Here is a 15,113-nt window from a genome sequence, read left to right as displayed (position 1 = left end):
GCTCCCTACAATATGCGATGGTCCGGAGCGTACCTCTGCAGTGCAGTATGGGCAGTGAAAATGTTAAAGGAAGAGTGGCAACTGGACAGGGACTGACATGCCTGGCCAGTCAAACTTGGGTTAATTTGGTCATGGTGACTTGGGAGGAGAGAGCAAGACAGCAGCAGTTATGCGGAGGGGAGAGTAGGGGGAGAAAAAATACTTTGCTTGGTAGCATGAAATTCAAGAAGGATGAACTCCCAGCATGGAATTCGCAACATAGCTCACGTTCTGTAAGAGAGACAAAAGAAGCCATAAGTCCATCGCGGTCAGCTCGGGGCAACAGCTGACACACGATTTTTAAAGGTAGCACTTAGCCCACAAGAAGTCCCCGGTGACAGTCATCTTTGCCCATTGCCAGGGCACAGTCACATTCCCCCACCTTCAAGCAATCACTGAAGTGCAGAGAGGAATGAGAGGTTCAAAAGGCACTGATCAATTATGTAGATAGTCAGAGAGACCTAATAGCAGGTCTTATTTCATCATCTTCCATTCCCCTGTGTGGCTACGTTTGCTTTGAGGTTTAAGCTTCAAGTTTATCATAATATTCCACATGCCAGAGTTTATGAAAATAAGAAACTGTCCCATGAAAGCAAATAAAAATGAAGCTGCAAAGTTCAGATCAGGATTATTCACAATTCTAGTGCACATGCCTGTGTGAATATGCATTTGCTGGGGTACTCTCAACATGGTGAACTCTGAAGCGTATTCATAGGGTTTTTTGGTAACAATTTTGCGTCACCGCTTTCCCCTCCACACCAATATTCTGTTAGTCAGATACAGCAATGAAGCAAGAGGGGGGAAATAACATACAACACACATACAAAAGAGACCAAGACAACTCACAAACACAGAATGGAGATAGCAACAAAAACAAATTATTCAAGATTGAGCAATGTATCCATTTCTGGGAAGAACCCAATAGATGTTTTAATAAAGGCCCACAAAAGTTATGCAAAAAAATTCAGTTTAGCTGAGACAAGTTTCACGAGTCTCCAGATAACAGAGGCCATCTGAAAAGGGCTTGCCAGGGTAGCTACTGTATACCAATAGAGCTATACCAGCAAACCCCCCTTGTGGAAAAGCACCTTATACTGGCAAAAAAGGGGTTGCCTTTTAACCAGTATAGCTTATACCAGCTCCTCAAATGGGATAAGCTCTATTGGCAAAAGGACTTTTTTGGCAGTAAAACTGCATCTACACTACACTAGGATTTTTGCTGGCATAGCGAAGTGATTTTTCCCCCCCACACTCCTACCAGACACAGCTATGCCGGTAAAACATTCTAGTGTAAACCAGCCCTCAGCCAGAAGGGGGGAAAGCTAACTTGATTCTTCTGAGTCATGAGGATTGGTCTCACTCCTGAGTCACATCTGGTCTGTAGTAATGTGAGGGACTCTGCTAAACAGTTATAGCCCCAGAGTCAAATTTTCAAAAGCCTGTGACTTAGAAGCCTGTTGATTAGGACTGAGAATTTTTACTGATATAATTATACTGACATAAGCCCTGGTACAGACTGATATAATTGTGCTTCCCAAACTGGAGTAAGCTATACTGGTCTAACTGCATCCACACTGGAGGGATGGGGAGGGGGCGGTTGGTGCTTTAACTATATTAGTTAATGTAGCAAAACTTTCTAGTGGAGACAATCCCCAAGCCCTATTTACAAAAGTGATTTAGGAGCCTACATTCCACTGACAGTCAATGAGACCTAGGTACCTAAAAATTCTACCCTAAGTCTCATTGAAAGTCAATGGGGGTGTAGACTCCTAAATGCCTATCTCATTTTGAAAACAGGACATAGGCACTTTTGAAAAATGTACTTCCATTTTTGCAATCAGATCCATGTAGGCAGACATAAGAACATGAGAATGGCCATACTGGGTCAGACCAAAGGTCCATCCAGCCCAGTATCCTGTCTTCCGACAGTGGCCAATGCCAGGTTCCCCAGAAGGAGTGAACCTAACAGGCAATGATCAAGTGATCTCTCTCCTGCCATCCATCTCCACCCTCTGACAAACAGAGGCTAGGGACACCATTCTTTACCCATCCTGACTAATAGCCATTAATGGACTTAACCTCCATGAATTTATCTAGTTCTCTTTCAAATCCTGTTATAGTCCTAGCCTTCACAACCTCCTCAGGCAAGGAGTTCTTGTTGACTGTGCGCGGTGTGAAGCACAAGTTAACTGTGCGCGGTGTGAAGAAGAACTTCCTTTTATTTGTTTTAAACCTGCTGCCCATTAATTTCATTTGGTGGCCCCTAGTTCTTATATTATGGGAACAAGTAAATAACTTTTCCTTATTCACTTTCTCCACACCACTCATGATTTTATATACCTCTATCATATCCCCCCTTAGTCTCCTCTTTTCCAAGCTGAAAAGTCCTAGCTTGTTTAATCTCTAGACGCAATAAATCGATCCCTGAACGTGCTCCCCGTCGACTCCGGAACTCCACCAGAGCGACAGGCGGTAGCGGAGTCGACGGGGGAGCCGCGGCCGTCGATCCCGCGCTGTGAGGACCCGAGGTAAATCGATCTAAGATACTTCGACTTCAGCTACGTTATTCTCATAGCTGAAGTTGCGTATCTTAGATCGATCCCGCCCCCAGTGTAGACCAGCCCTTAATTTGGCAGTGTTTATGCTCCTTTCTATTTACCTCACTAGGATTTGACTTCCACTTTTTAAAAGATGCCTTTTTATCTGTCACTCCTTCTATTACATGGTTGTTAAGCCACGGTGGCTCTTTTTTAGTTCTTTTAATGTGTTTTTTAATTTGGGGTATACATTTAAGTTGGGCCTCTATTATGGTGTCTTTGAAAAGTGTCCATGCAGCTTGCAGGGATTTCACTATACTCACTGTACCTTTTAATTTCTGTTTAACTAACCTCCTCATTTTTGCATAGTTCCCCTTTCTGAAATTAAATGCCACAGTGCTGGGCTGCTGAGGTGTTCTTCCAACCACAGGAATGTTATATGTTATTATATTATGGTCACTATTTCCAAGCGGTCCTGTTATAGTTACCTCTTAGACCAGATGCTGCGCTCCACTCAGGACTAAATCGAGAATTGCCTCTCCCCTTGTGGGTTCCTGTACCAGCTGCTCCAAGAAGCAGTCATTTAAAGTATCGAGAAATTTTGTCTCTGCATTTCGTCCAGACCTACTGGGGTTCCCCAGGGGCAACCCTCCAGGATTGGCCTGGAGTCTCCTGGAATCGACATCCATCTCCCGGTGACTATTGAAAGCAATCCAGGAGATTTTAATAGGATATTTTAAGAAAATGGCATTACGTCATGTTGGGGGGGGGGGGGGAAATCTCCCGGAATAACTTCAGTCAGAGTTGGCAACCCTAATGGGGTCCCATCTGTGTGGATCCAGTTGCAGGATCAGGGCTTATGCTTGTTCCAGTGTCTGGCCATCAGTTGGCCAAAACACACACACACACACGCACGCACACACTTCTTTGAGAGTGGGAAAAACATATTCCAGTATTGCCAACCCCCAAACATAAAAAAATCATGACCTAGGCCCCCCAAAATAATGAGATTTTAATAAATTCAGAGTTCATTGCCTTCTAATGTCTGTGTCTTTTTGCTGCACTCTAGTCATGTTTTCAGGCTTTTCTCTGCAACCAGAGGACAACAAGTTTTTTTGTAAAATAATGAAATAAATAATTAGTAAAAGAAATGAAAGATGAGAGTCTCCTGTAATCCCCTGAAGAACAATGTGAGTGGGGTAAGGCCATGAGGCTTGCGATAAATCACCTGAGTTGACAACAATTAGATACCCCAAATTGTTTAGCTCTAAGGTCCCTATTCTAGCCCAATACCCAGTAATATAACGAGTTAGGTGCTCAATACAACACAGCAAAAAAAAAAAAAGGTGGGGGGGGGGGAATCAAAGGTAGCAGAAAAGCAGCAGTGAGAAGTCCTCAACCTCAGTTATGTGTTTTAGGACTCACCGAGACCTATACCTGTTCCAGTCTGAACTTACAGTGGCTTTAAAGATCAGTGCCCTGGAGTGGACTACACTCTCATGCTGCTGTCATGGGCATTCAGACAGCAGCAAGACTCTCCCCTCCTTTCTTTGGCATGCATGAGATAGTTGTACCTTTTCCTTATCTCTTCTCAGGCACCAAGAATCATGAGATAAGGAAAATTAAACAGCACAGGCTGGGATTTAAAAAGGGAAATAGGAGACACCTACATTAACCTCCCAGGAAACGCGTCCTGTGAGATTTCCATGGAAAATGCAGAGGCGGTCATTCAAAACCCAGGACATCATCCCTGTAAATCCAACAGTGGTCTACAGAATCCCCTTTACTTGTGCATTGCCTCTACAGAGCCCAATCCTCCCTTCTGCAACTGACACGGACTTGTGCCTTACCTCTCCAATACTTCCACTGAAATCAGAGTGAGGTACAACTATCTCAATGCAAATAAGAGTGGCAGAATTTAGCCCTTACATTTTAATCTTTTCACAGCAGGGACCTCACTTCTATCATTGCCTCAGGCATGCACTTACAGTGGCACTACTGAATTTAGTAAATAACAATAAAGAATTGTCAAGGGACCAGTGGGTTTGTCAGACCCATGGAAGCTGCCCTAAATCATCCAGGTAACAGAGCATTCTCTGGCCTATGGGATTCCCACAGTGGCACAGGGCCATAAGCCACCCCGGTCTCAATCTCAGTGAAGGGGCCATGGCTAGGGCATCCATAGGCCCTAACAACCCTCATATGCCATAACAGGCCCTGGTGATCATTGACAGCCAACACTATTTAGTTGTGCTGACTGACCTGGCCTTATCAACTTAAACCAATATACTGCCTGGACTGTATATCCACATGCCATGCTGTACAGTTTACACCCACAATAGTAAGTTGTGCTGTTAAAGGCACTTCAGTTCCAAATAGCTGGCTGCTTCGGTGCATGGGAATGCACACAACTGCCCAGAATGAAAGTGATCAGTAGCAAGAAAGTGAAAGCCCCAATGAGATTTTCAAGCATTTCTCAAGAGGCATGAAAGTGAACTTTAAACTCAGCTTGCACCCAGTAAAACAAAAACAAACAAACAAAAAGGAATTCCAATTAGGCAAATTCCACTACCCATGAAGGTAGGAACAATTTGATTTCAACACGAGGTACTTGCTTATCTGCGTCCTCAATAACGTCAGCATCATTAACACTGTGTTAGTGTTTTAGGATACAGTGCAGGCCACCTTTAACTCACCACCATTAATGTTCTTGTTATAAAGGGCAACCACTAACTCTCAGCTGAAAATTTCCATCAAAACAGTCTTTCAGTGGAAAATTATGTTTGACAAAACAAAATTTTCCACAAGAAAAGTGTCTGCTTTCCATGGAATATTTCAATTTTTCACCAAAATATTTTGACCCTGACAAAATCTTTTGGTTTTTGAGTTTTCAGCAAAAACTCGGAAAATTTCCATAGAAAATTTTAAGAAAAATCTTTTTTTTTCTATTATTGTTGAAAACTGACATAGAAAAAAAAATAATTCAGACTAGCTGTATTCAGGATGTAAATTCAGTACGATTGTGATGTGACAGAGCCCCAAAGGGTACATCTACACTACAATAAAACATCTGTGGCTGACCCATGTTAGCTGACTCAGACTGAGGGGCTATAAAACTGCATCGTAGACGTTTGGGTTTGGGCTGGAGAACGAGCTCTGGGCCCACCCGAGAGCCCAGTCATGATGGGAGATGGAAGAACCATACACTGTTTGGGGCCTTCGTATGCTTTTCCTTTGCAATGTAGTTAAGCGGCTGTTTCTTTTCTATAGTTGAAATGCCCACTGACAAACTGAGTCAAAGAAACAGGAACTTAGCACAGATGAATGAAGTCTCAAAATTGATTTCTATTTTTAGCCCATAAACAAATGTCTCCATACCCTCAAATAAAAGCATGTGTCCAGCTCTTTTCCCTGACAGAATCTGCGTTTAAGGATTCAGCAGTTATGAATCCTTTTAATATACCAAAAAGATATTAAACTTGTTACCTGAACTAAGCAGAATGGGACCAGGACAACTGGGAAGATATTGCTGAAATGAACACTGATCTGGTCCTTATGTAGCTATGGGACTTAATGAGGATCAACATGTGGATAAAAATTAGAGAAAGAAAATACAGGGGCTCAAATTCTGTTACAGGCTCTACTGGGCTGTTGATCACTATTTTTTTGCTTTGTTTTGTGTGTGTCAGCCGTCATTTCGACTATAGAAAAGAAACCGCCACTTACCTACATTGCAAAAGAAAAGCATACATAGGTCCCTAACAGTGAATGGTTCTTACCTAACTCAAGAAGGGAGAGAAACAAGAGTCCCCCTCATTTAGATAAAGTCGTCACAGGTCAATAATCCCAGCTCCTTCATTTATAATATACACCTCTACCCCGATATAACGCGACCCGATATAACATGAATTTGGATATAACGCGGTAAAGCAGCGCTCCGGGGAGCAGGCGGGGCTGCGCACTCCAGTGGATTAAAGCAAGTTCGATATAACGCGGTTTCACCTATAACGCGGTACGATTTTTTGGCTCCCGAGGACAGCGTTATATCGAGGTAGAGGTGTATTTAACTCTCCCCGTACATCATGGCAGTTTGCCTGGGATGCTTTGTTACTGTCACAATTAAATCGCCTGCATGGCAGCTGACCTTTTTTGTTCTTCTGCACTTTGGAACAGAAAGTTATTCAACTCAAGCTTGACAAGGGAACAAGAGAACATGGGTCAGGAATGTCCTACTAACATCCCGTATTAATTGTTCTGCGATGTAGGAACCTTCCTCCTATGTTTCCTGCTTCTTATCTCCACCTCTTCCCCAGTTTTGAATGCATGCCACCTAGAGAAGAGGTGATTATTTAAGGACGACTGATAACTAGCCATCTTCTCCACTAGCTTATTCACTGCTACCTAGTAAGTGGGAAACTCTCCCAAGCAAATGAAGGCCATCCATTTCTAGAATTTGAACATTTTTAAAGGAGAAAAATGTGTTTGTACAGCACCTAGCACAATGGGGTGAGGGTCCATGAGTGGAACTCCTAGGCACTACCACAATACAAATAATAAAGCTTCTATCCTTCAAGACGTGAACTGAATGGATCCAATGAAGTATCATCTTCCTGAGCTTGCAAATGGATTGCTTCAGTCCATGAGTTTGCAGGCAGACAAACAGAGGGTGGGCTGAAGTGATGCCTAGAATTTGTGCTGGCTCCCAGCACAGGGGTGAATTTCACCCTGAAAGAACACTGACAGCAATTAGTAAAATAAATTTCTGTTTGGAGGTGAGGACATTTATTCCCTCCACCCTTGCTCAGTTAAAGTTCTGCCATAAAAAGCAGAAGGGATTTTCCACTCATTAAACAAGGGTGCGTTGGTGGTGGAATGGAGGTGGTGGTAGGTCTTTGTTGTTTCCCACTGCCTCCTGCATGAATAACAGGAACCTTGCATTTGAGAGAGGGAGGTAGAGTCTGAAAGTTGCCTGTTAAAATATTAAGGAAAGAGAAAGTCTAATGTGCAGAGGAAAGCTATGTGGGGAGACCTACTGAAGTAAATCTGTCATCCTTTAGTATCCCTGCACTGGCCTTGGGCAACATCAATACTCCCTTTGGAGATGCTTGTTCTTCACTCGCCCCCCCCCCCCCCCCCGCCTTGCTATATAGTTAATAAAGAAGTTATTTTAAATTTAGTACAGCAAATTCTATATTAAGCATTGCATATTACTATGTAGTCCACAATACACCTCTACCCAGATATAACGTGACCCGATATAACACGAATCCGGATATAACGCAGTAAAGCAGTGCTCCGGGGGCAATTTAAGGAAAGCAACTCTTTTTGGTGCAGAAAAGTGACTCCGCAGGAAAAGCACACTGAAGATAACAGATGCTGCAAACCACAAATATAAGTTCTCTCTGAACTGTTACTAAAGCTGTGCACTCCGGTGGATCAAAGCAAGTTCGATATAACGCGGTTTCCACCTATAACGCGGTAAGATTTTTTGGCTCCCGAGGACAGCGTTATATCGGGGTAGAGGTGTACTACTTTGACTTCTACGCCAAATAAAAGTTCAAAGACATTTATCAGAATGAATTAATCTTCACAGACATTTGTATTACTGTATTATTATCTATATTTTTAAAAAGATAATAGACACAGACAGTCTGAGGGCGAAGTTTGGGAACCCAAGTTAGGCACCTAAATAAGGGGCTCGTTTTCAGATGTGCTGACACCCCCAATTCCCATTGAGCAATGAGTGCTGAGCACCTCTAAAGTCAGGCCACTGACTTGAGCACCCAAGTTTCTAAATTTTGGACAAAGTGACTAGCGAAGGACAAATCAGCCAGTTAACCAGCAGTGCCAGGAACGTAACTGAAGAGTTGTAAAACATTCATTTTAATCTCTCCCACCACACAGCACCGCCCCCCTCTCCCCAAAAAACCAACAACAATTACTTGCTAACTTCTGTACACGTTAAATCTGGCCCAAATAAGGACTCAATGCTGCAAACACTACCACCTGTTACCATTAGCAATTCCCACTGAAGTTAATGTGATTCCACACGGTAGTAAACATTATGATGAGCAGTATTTGCAGAAACAGACTCGAGAATAAACATTTCCCCAGCCTTCTCAGTTGGATACGGATCATCAGGAATAGTTTTACGTGCTTCAGCTTATTGCTTTTCTTCTCTTATTTGTTCTAATTGATATAAAGTGTTATGCAGAATTTTATATTAAGCATACATATGTGTAAACATTTGCACACGTCAAATGTTTTTTGCTTAATATGTCAAGAGAAATCAAAGGCAACAGGACTCACTGATGAAGGCAATGACAGCAGATAAACACGGGTAGTAGCAAGAAAATGGCACTCTCCAATTCAGCCTGCGATATGGAAGTCAAGAAAGAAGCCGTGTGCTATATATGAACTCCCATCTACAGCTATGACTTGCAATTTAAGGAAAGCAACTCTTTTTGGTGCAGAAAAGTGACTCTGCAGGAAAAGTACACTGAAGATAACAGATGCTGCAAACCACAAATATAAGTTCTCTCTGAACTGTTACTAACGGCTCTAGATGCACAAACATCAGCTAAAAAGGAAAGGTAGTCCTGCTTTGGGGTTTTGCTAAAAAACAAACAAACAAACCTTGCAATTCAGATATTTAACTCAACTAGTTTTAGGGTTTTATAGTAAATACTGGGTCTGAACCCAGCACAATGTAAATAGGGTCCAGCCTAGGGATGGGCAGACTATTTCACAAGGTTGGAAACCACACCCAGAAACTCAGCTAAAGCTTTCAAAGTGTTTACCACCTCTTCCTGTCCCGAAGCAGCGAAACAGCAGCAGCCAGAGTCTACCACTCGTAGCCATGCTGGATAGTGCCTTCACTCTGTGAATACATTCAGTGATTTCAGCAGAGCTACTTCCAGGATAGGATATTACTCCACGTGAGCAACTATGGTAGAATCTGACCTTTTAAGGAGTTTTTCTAATGGTTTCCAGTTCTGCCATATTCAGGAAATTATTATTTGTATTGCAAGAGCCTCTAGGGGTCCCACCAAGATCAGGGCCCCATTATGCTGGCTGCTAGACAAACACAGAGTAAGAACAACAAGGAGTCCGGTGGCACCTTAAAGACTAACAGATTTATTTGGGCATAAGCTTTCGTGGGTACAAACCCACTTCTTCAGATGCATGGAGTGAAAATTACAGATGCAGGCGTTATTATACTGACACATGAAGAGAAGGGCGTTACCTCACAAGTGGAGGGCCATGTCAAGAGAAGGGGAATTACCTCACAAGTGGAGGGCCCTGGTTCTCCACTTGTGAGGTAACGCCCTTCTCTTCATGTGTCAGTATAATAATGCCTGCATCTGTAATTTTCACTCCATGCATCTGAAGAAGTGGGTTTTTTATCCACAAAAGCTTATGCCCAAATAAATCTGTTAGTCTTTAAGGGCCACCGGACTCCTTGTTGTTTTTGCGGATACAGACTAACACAGCTACCCCCTGATACTTGACAGAGTAAGAAATAGTTCATGCCCCCAAAGAGTTTACAAACCAAGTAGTCAAATCAGACAGAAGGTGGGAGATAGAAAGTACTTGTATTCCCATTTTATAGACGGGAACTGAAGCACAGAGAGACTCAGTGACCTGCCCAAGATCACATGGAAATTTTGTAGCACAGCCCAAACTGGACTCAGGTCTTTGAGTCCTAATCCAGTCCAGCATTCTAACCACATGACTATTCTTGGAATTTCAGGAGAAGACTCAACCTTGAGAAATATCAGCCCAAGTACCAACCAAAAGAGGCTCAGAGTTTTGTGAAAGGATCCAAATGTTTGGATTATAGATTTGGGTGAGCATCCAAGAGTTCAAATATTTCACTGAACAGAAGGTGCAGAGTTTTGGAGATTAGGCTAGAAATTCCTCATGGTCTGTCAGTCTAGCCTGTTGCATTCCCTTTTTATTCTAAGGACACATCAGTGGCATCAGGCACCAGCCTACCTTATAGTCTGCATAAGGCAAGACATTATTTTGTGCCATGAGGTGCAGCAGCAGCACGGTCTTGGCGGGCAGATGTTCAGTGGGCTTGGGCACCTTGAAGAGGAAGTGAGCTCTTCAAATCCAACCGTTGGCCAATCTAAAAAATTTTTTAAAGCTACACAGCCTGACCCTGACTCAGGCTGGTGGGGAGAAGTGGGCAGAACAGCTGCCCAAAGAGATAGACGCCTTCCTTCTCACTAAGGCGGTGGCCTCAAAGCCAGGAAAGAGAAGCGGCTTTGCTATTATTTCCTGTTTCTAATGTAGTAGTGTGCAAGCACTCCAAACAGGAACCGTGGCCCCATTGCTCTAGGCACCGTGCAAAAATCCCACACAAAGGCAACCCCTACCCCAGAAAGTTCACACAGTATAAGAACAGCCCCCTTGAACCACACTTGCATAGATCCAGCAGCCAAGAATCATCACATAGGGGCTTCTGTAGGTTAGCATGGGAATCTTTCCTTCTCCACATCCTGCTCAGGCCATTCAGAAGACAGAAGCCTGATTACTTGGGCTCTGTTCTCCAGTGAGAACTCCTCCTTCGTCCCAATGTCAATTTACAGAGTCATGTTACTACCCACGCTGTGACATGCCAAAATGCCCAGCATTCTTGGAACAACAGTGTCGCTTGTGCAGTCCTGTCCATTACAAAAGTGAAATTTCCCCATCAGGACAGATTTTTGTTATCTATATTTTCACTTTCTTGAGAAAACTCTGCACTGTACCATGCTGCCTCCCCATGGCTGGATTTGCTCTCAAGCAAAATCCCCTAGTGCAATGAAACTCCTTTCACTGTGACCTAGGAAGTCCCATATTCTTTCCAGGCCCTTCAGTAAATTCCAATTCTGATTAGAGTGAAGTTAAATGGCTTCAGTATGACAGGGCTCCAGGATGGGGTGTGAACAGCCTTACCAGTGAGTCAACAGTGGCATAGATCCCTAAGGGGTTGGACTCAGCATAGATTAAAGATATAGTGCCAGCCACTCCTTTCCTGCACAACATCCTAGTGAGGTAGTGTCACTGTAGCAGATCTCTGGAGCATGAGCAGGAAAGGAGGCAAATGGTGATCCCAACTAGATCGCAGGTGAATGAAGACCAGAGGAGAGTGAATTAGGAGAGGCACATTAAGGGAAAGTTCACAATCAGATGCTGGGAACCCTTCCAAAACTCCACCACCCCTGAAGAAAAGAAGATTCAATCCTGTGTGTGTGCCAGAGCTATGTATTATATCCATACCACTATGCCAGACGAAGACTACGGTATGCAAGTGCCATTCTATTTTAAACTGGAAAAGACAGCAATCTTTGCATCTATTTAATAATATGTCTTCAAACACTTGCCAAGCAGGCTAAGTGGGAAGATGTGTTTTGAGGATCACACATTGTTTTTATTTAAAGATAGTGAGAAACAGACAACATGCTCTATAAAGAGACTGTAATAGTTCTCCAGCTCATCCAACTCCCACGTTTCACGACACCAGGAGTTTATTTCCCCTCCCCAAAGAACTGGTGTACAGCTCTCTCTCTCAGCTAATTAAAAGTTTTCACTGCCAACATATGGCAGCTACACTGAAAAAGACATCGTTTCTTTTCAGTGTATATTTGTATTACAGTTCAATCATTTTAAAGAAGAAATACTAAATGAGGAACTGGAAGTCATTAAAGCCTGTTTTATGATCGCTTGAAAATACATTTATTGGGTGTTGAAAAGTGTTTTTATAATAATAATAACGAGCTCTTACAGAGATCTCCAAGTGTTTTACAGAAAAGGCAAGTATCATTATCCTCTTTTTCAATTCTGAGAAACAGTCACTGAGCGATCACAGACTTGCTCAAGGTCACCCTGCCAGCCAACAGCAGGGCCAGAAATAAAACCCTGTCCAGGTCCATATCACCTCGGCTACACTGCCTTCTCCCCTCTCCCTCCACCTTACCCCACTCCTCCAATACATACATAAATAAAAAATAAATCTTCTGCCAACCAAATCCTTAAGGCAAGACTGAACTGGAATCATGTTGCACACCATGTTTTTCAATTAATCTACATGCAGCACAGAATCCATGACTTCCAGCTGCAGAAACACAGGTTTCTTCGTGGTTAAGATGGAGTCCCAGTGTTGTCTACATGGTGACTTATTGCACGGTAAGCCACTGTGTGAATGTGTAGTGCACCAACTTGCTGTGCAGACATTGTTACAGCACAGTGGAAGTCCTAGTGTACGGCTTAGCATACTACTTCAAAGTGCAGTATGTTAAGCCACTCTCTCAGACTTTTGCTGTAGCGGTGTCCACACTGTGAGTTACTACACAGCAAGCTGGTGTAATGTAGATTCACAGTAACTCCTCATGTAGACAAGCCCCAAGTCAAGAAATACATACGTGGGCAGGCTGGACACATTCCATCCAGTAGTGTGTACACACATGTGCATGCACACACACAGGGATTATCCATCTCAGAGGTGATGACTAAAGAAGGTAACAAAAATAGCACATAAAGCAAGAGGTATTCCATATCTACCACACATGTGGCCAGGAAAACATCATAAACTCTATGTAACTCCATCTATTGCATCAACTGACCTAATACAGCCCCTGTGGGAATCAGTAACCTCCAGCAGTAACAACTAATGTATTTACCATATTTCAAAGACAAAACCCACCTAAAGTAACAACACATCCCTCCCAACAGTCACCATCCTCTGCTGGAAACCATGTGATGGGGCGGAGTATTACTGCCACAAGTTGTCACCGATCACCACATTACTCAGAGTCATGGAGGCCTCATGCGACAATAAAAACTGGATAGAGAATATACTTGGGGAGGAGAAAAGTGTCAGGTGGTAATGCTCCATTAGAGTGTAAGGCATCAATAGAATCAACACAATGATCGCTGACTAGACATAGCCTGTTGCGTCAATCAGGTCCCAACAGGCACAGATTTAGGTTGACTACCAGGTCAGGTTTTTCTGTTTTAGATACAGCAAGCTGACTTTTAAGTCACTGGCTTCTGCAGTAAATTATAAATAACTGCATCCAGTTAGCCCGAGATGTCAGAGAACAAAATCTGCTGAAGTCATGACTGCTTTGATGACTTGAGGTCAGTGCAGGGGAAAGCCTGCGGGTAACCAGCTTTTCTCTTCCCTACTTCCTGCTGTCACTAAGTCTTCTAAAAAAAACCGTAACGGGTTTGAGGGATGCCTCTTTGCTTGCTGATGTGCTGAGGAAGATGAACCACTGAAACAGGTTCATGGTAAGGTTGAAAATATGAAATGGTGGTGCACAACCGTGAGGTTAACAGGGGAAGCATAAAGCAGCTCCAGTTACAGGCTCTACTAGCTGTAATGATGGTCAAAAGTCACAAAGAGACACTGCTATATGAAAGCAGTGGGTCCTTCTTATGGTATATGCCAGTGTCAGTTTACTGTGTTCTTAGCTTTTCTGATGTCCCTAACAAGTAGTCATCAAGGGTTCTCTATGTCCCATGTATCCTCACATAATACCCCACACTTCCAAATTCATAAACACAGGCTGAGATTTTCATCCACGTGCAAGAGATTTGGAAACCTAATCACCTTTAGAATAACTGGGAATTGGATATCCAAATCCCCCTAGGCAACTTTGAAAATCTCAGTCAGATACTTTTACTCACTCCCCACGCCCTCAAGTTTGAAACTCTGGACCTCTGTGTCCACGGTATTGACCACATGCATACCTGGTACTTCCTGTATCAGGAAACCTCTCTGCACCGTGGATAAAGTTATCACGTAGGCTGAGCAGCAAGCCTGAAGCTGCTAAAACACTAAACCCTACAGCAAGCAGAGTCTGCCTCACCTAGCTCTTGTACCCTTACCTAGAAACTGTCCTGATAGATTTTGGCAATGGAAGGAGTTCACCAGCTGAGCCCCCATTCTTTTGAAATAAAGGCATGATCCAAAGCCCAATGAAGTAATTTGAAAGTCTCCCATTGACTTCAGTGGGCTTTGGATCAAGTCTTAAAAGCAGAACGTTTTGGACCACAGACAGAACATTCTCTTGGGTGAAGAATGATGGAGGCAATTGCGGTTTGCTGCAGAGAGTGAAAAGATGACAGGATAAACATCAATCATATGCCAATGTTTGGCCTAGGCGGCTACTTTTAAAATATGCCAAAGAGATTTAATTCTACAATACTCCTTGTGTATATAAAACTCAGAACTGTATTGAATAAGCCCTCTGTACTCCCACAGTACTGAGCTGTGAATAACTTGAATAAAATTTACATTAATAAAGAGCCCTGAAATGGTACAATCCATAAAAAGTACTGAAGTAGTCATGATTTCACGCATTGCAGATATAGTCCAGCCTAAACCACCACAAGTCAACCACCACAAAGGAACTGAGCAATCTATAAAATGCCTTTTCCCCTCCAACAATATTTTTAAAAACAGTTGTGAAAACTTATTTTCTGTAAATTAAGTATTTTGATAACTATTTTGCTAATGTTTTTGAAAAAAATTTTAGTGAA

At 42.9% G+C, this 15,113-nt stretch overlaps 1 protein-coding gene across 1 annotated transcript in view; it reads right to left on the bottom strand.

Moving 5' to 3' along the window:
• PARVB (parvin beta) overlaps positions 1-8,951 on the bottom strand; it is an 81,211-nt gene extending 72,260 nt beyond the window's left edge. The window contains exon 1 of the mRNA XM_065423564.1: positions 8,886-8,951. Within this exon, the coding sequence (XP_065279636.1) occupies position 8,886 (1 nt within the window). The 5' untranslated portion in view covers positions 8,887-8,951. The remainder of the gene's footprint in view (positions 1-8,885) is intronic.
• Positions 8,952-15,113: the final 6,162 nt, after the last annotated feature.

This window comes from Emys orbicularis, chromosome 1, assembly GCF_028017835.1.
Source record: "Emys orbicularis isolate rEmyOrb1 chromosome 1, rEmyOrb1.hap1, whole genome shotgun sequence".
Classification (NCBI taxonomy): domain Eukaryota; kingdom Metazoa; phylum Chordata; order Testudines; family Emydidae; genus Emys; species Emys orbicularis.
This window is presented reverse-complemented; position numbering and strand designations above follow the sequence as displayed.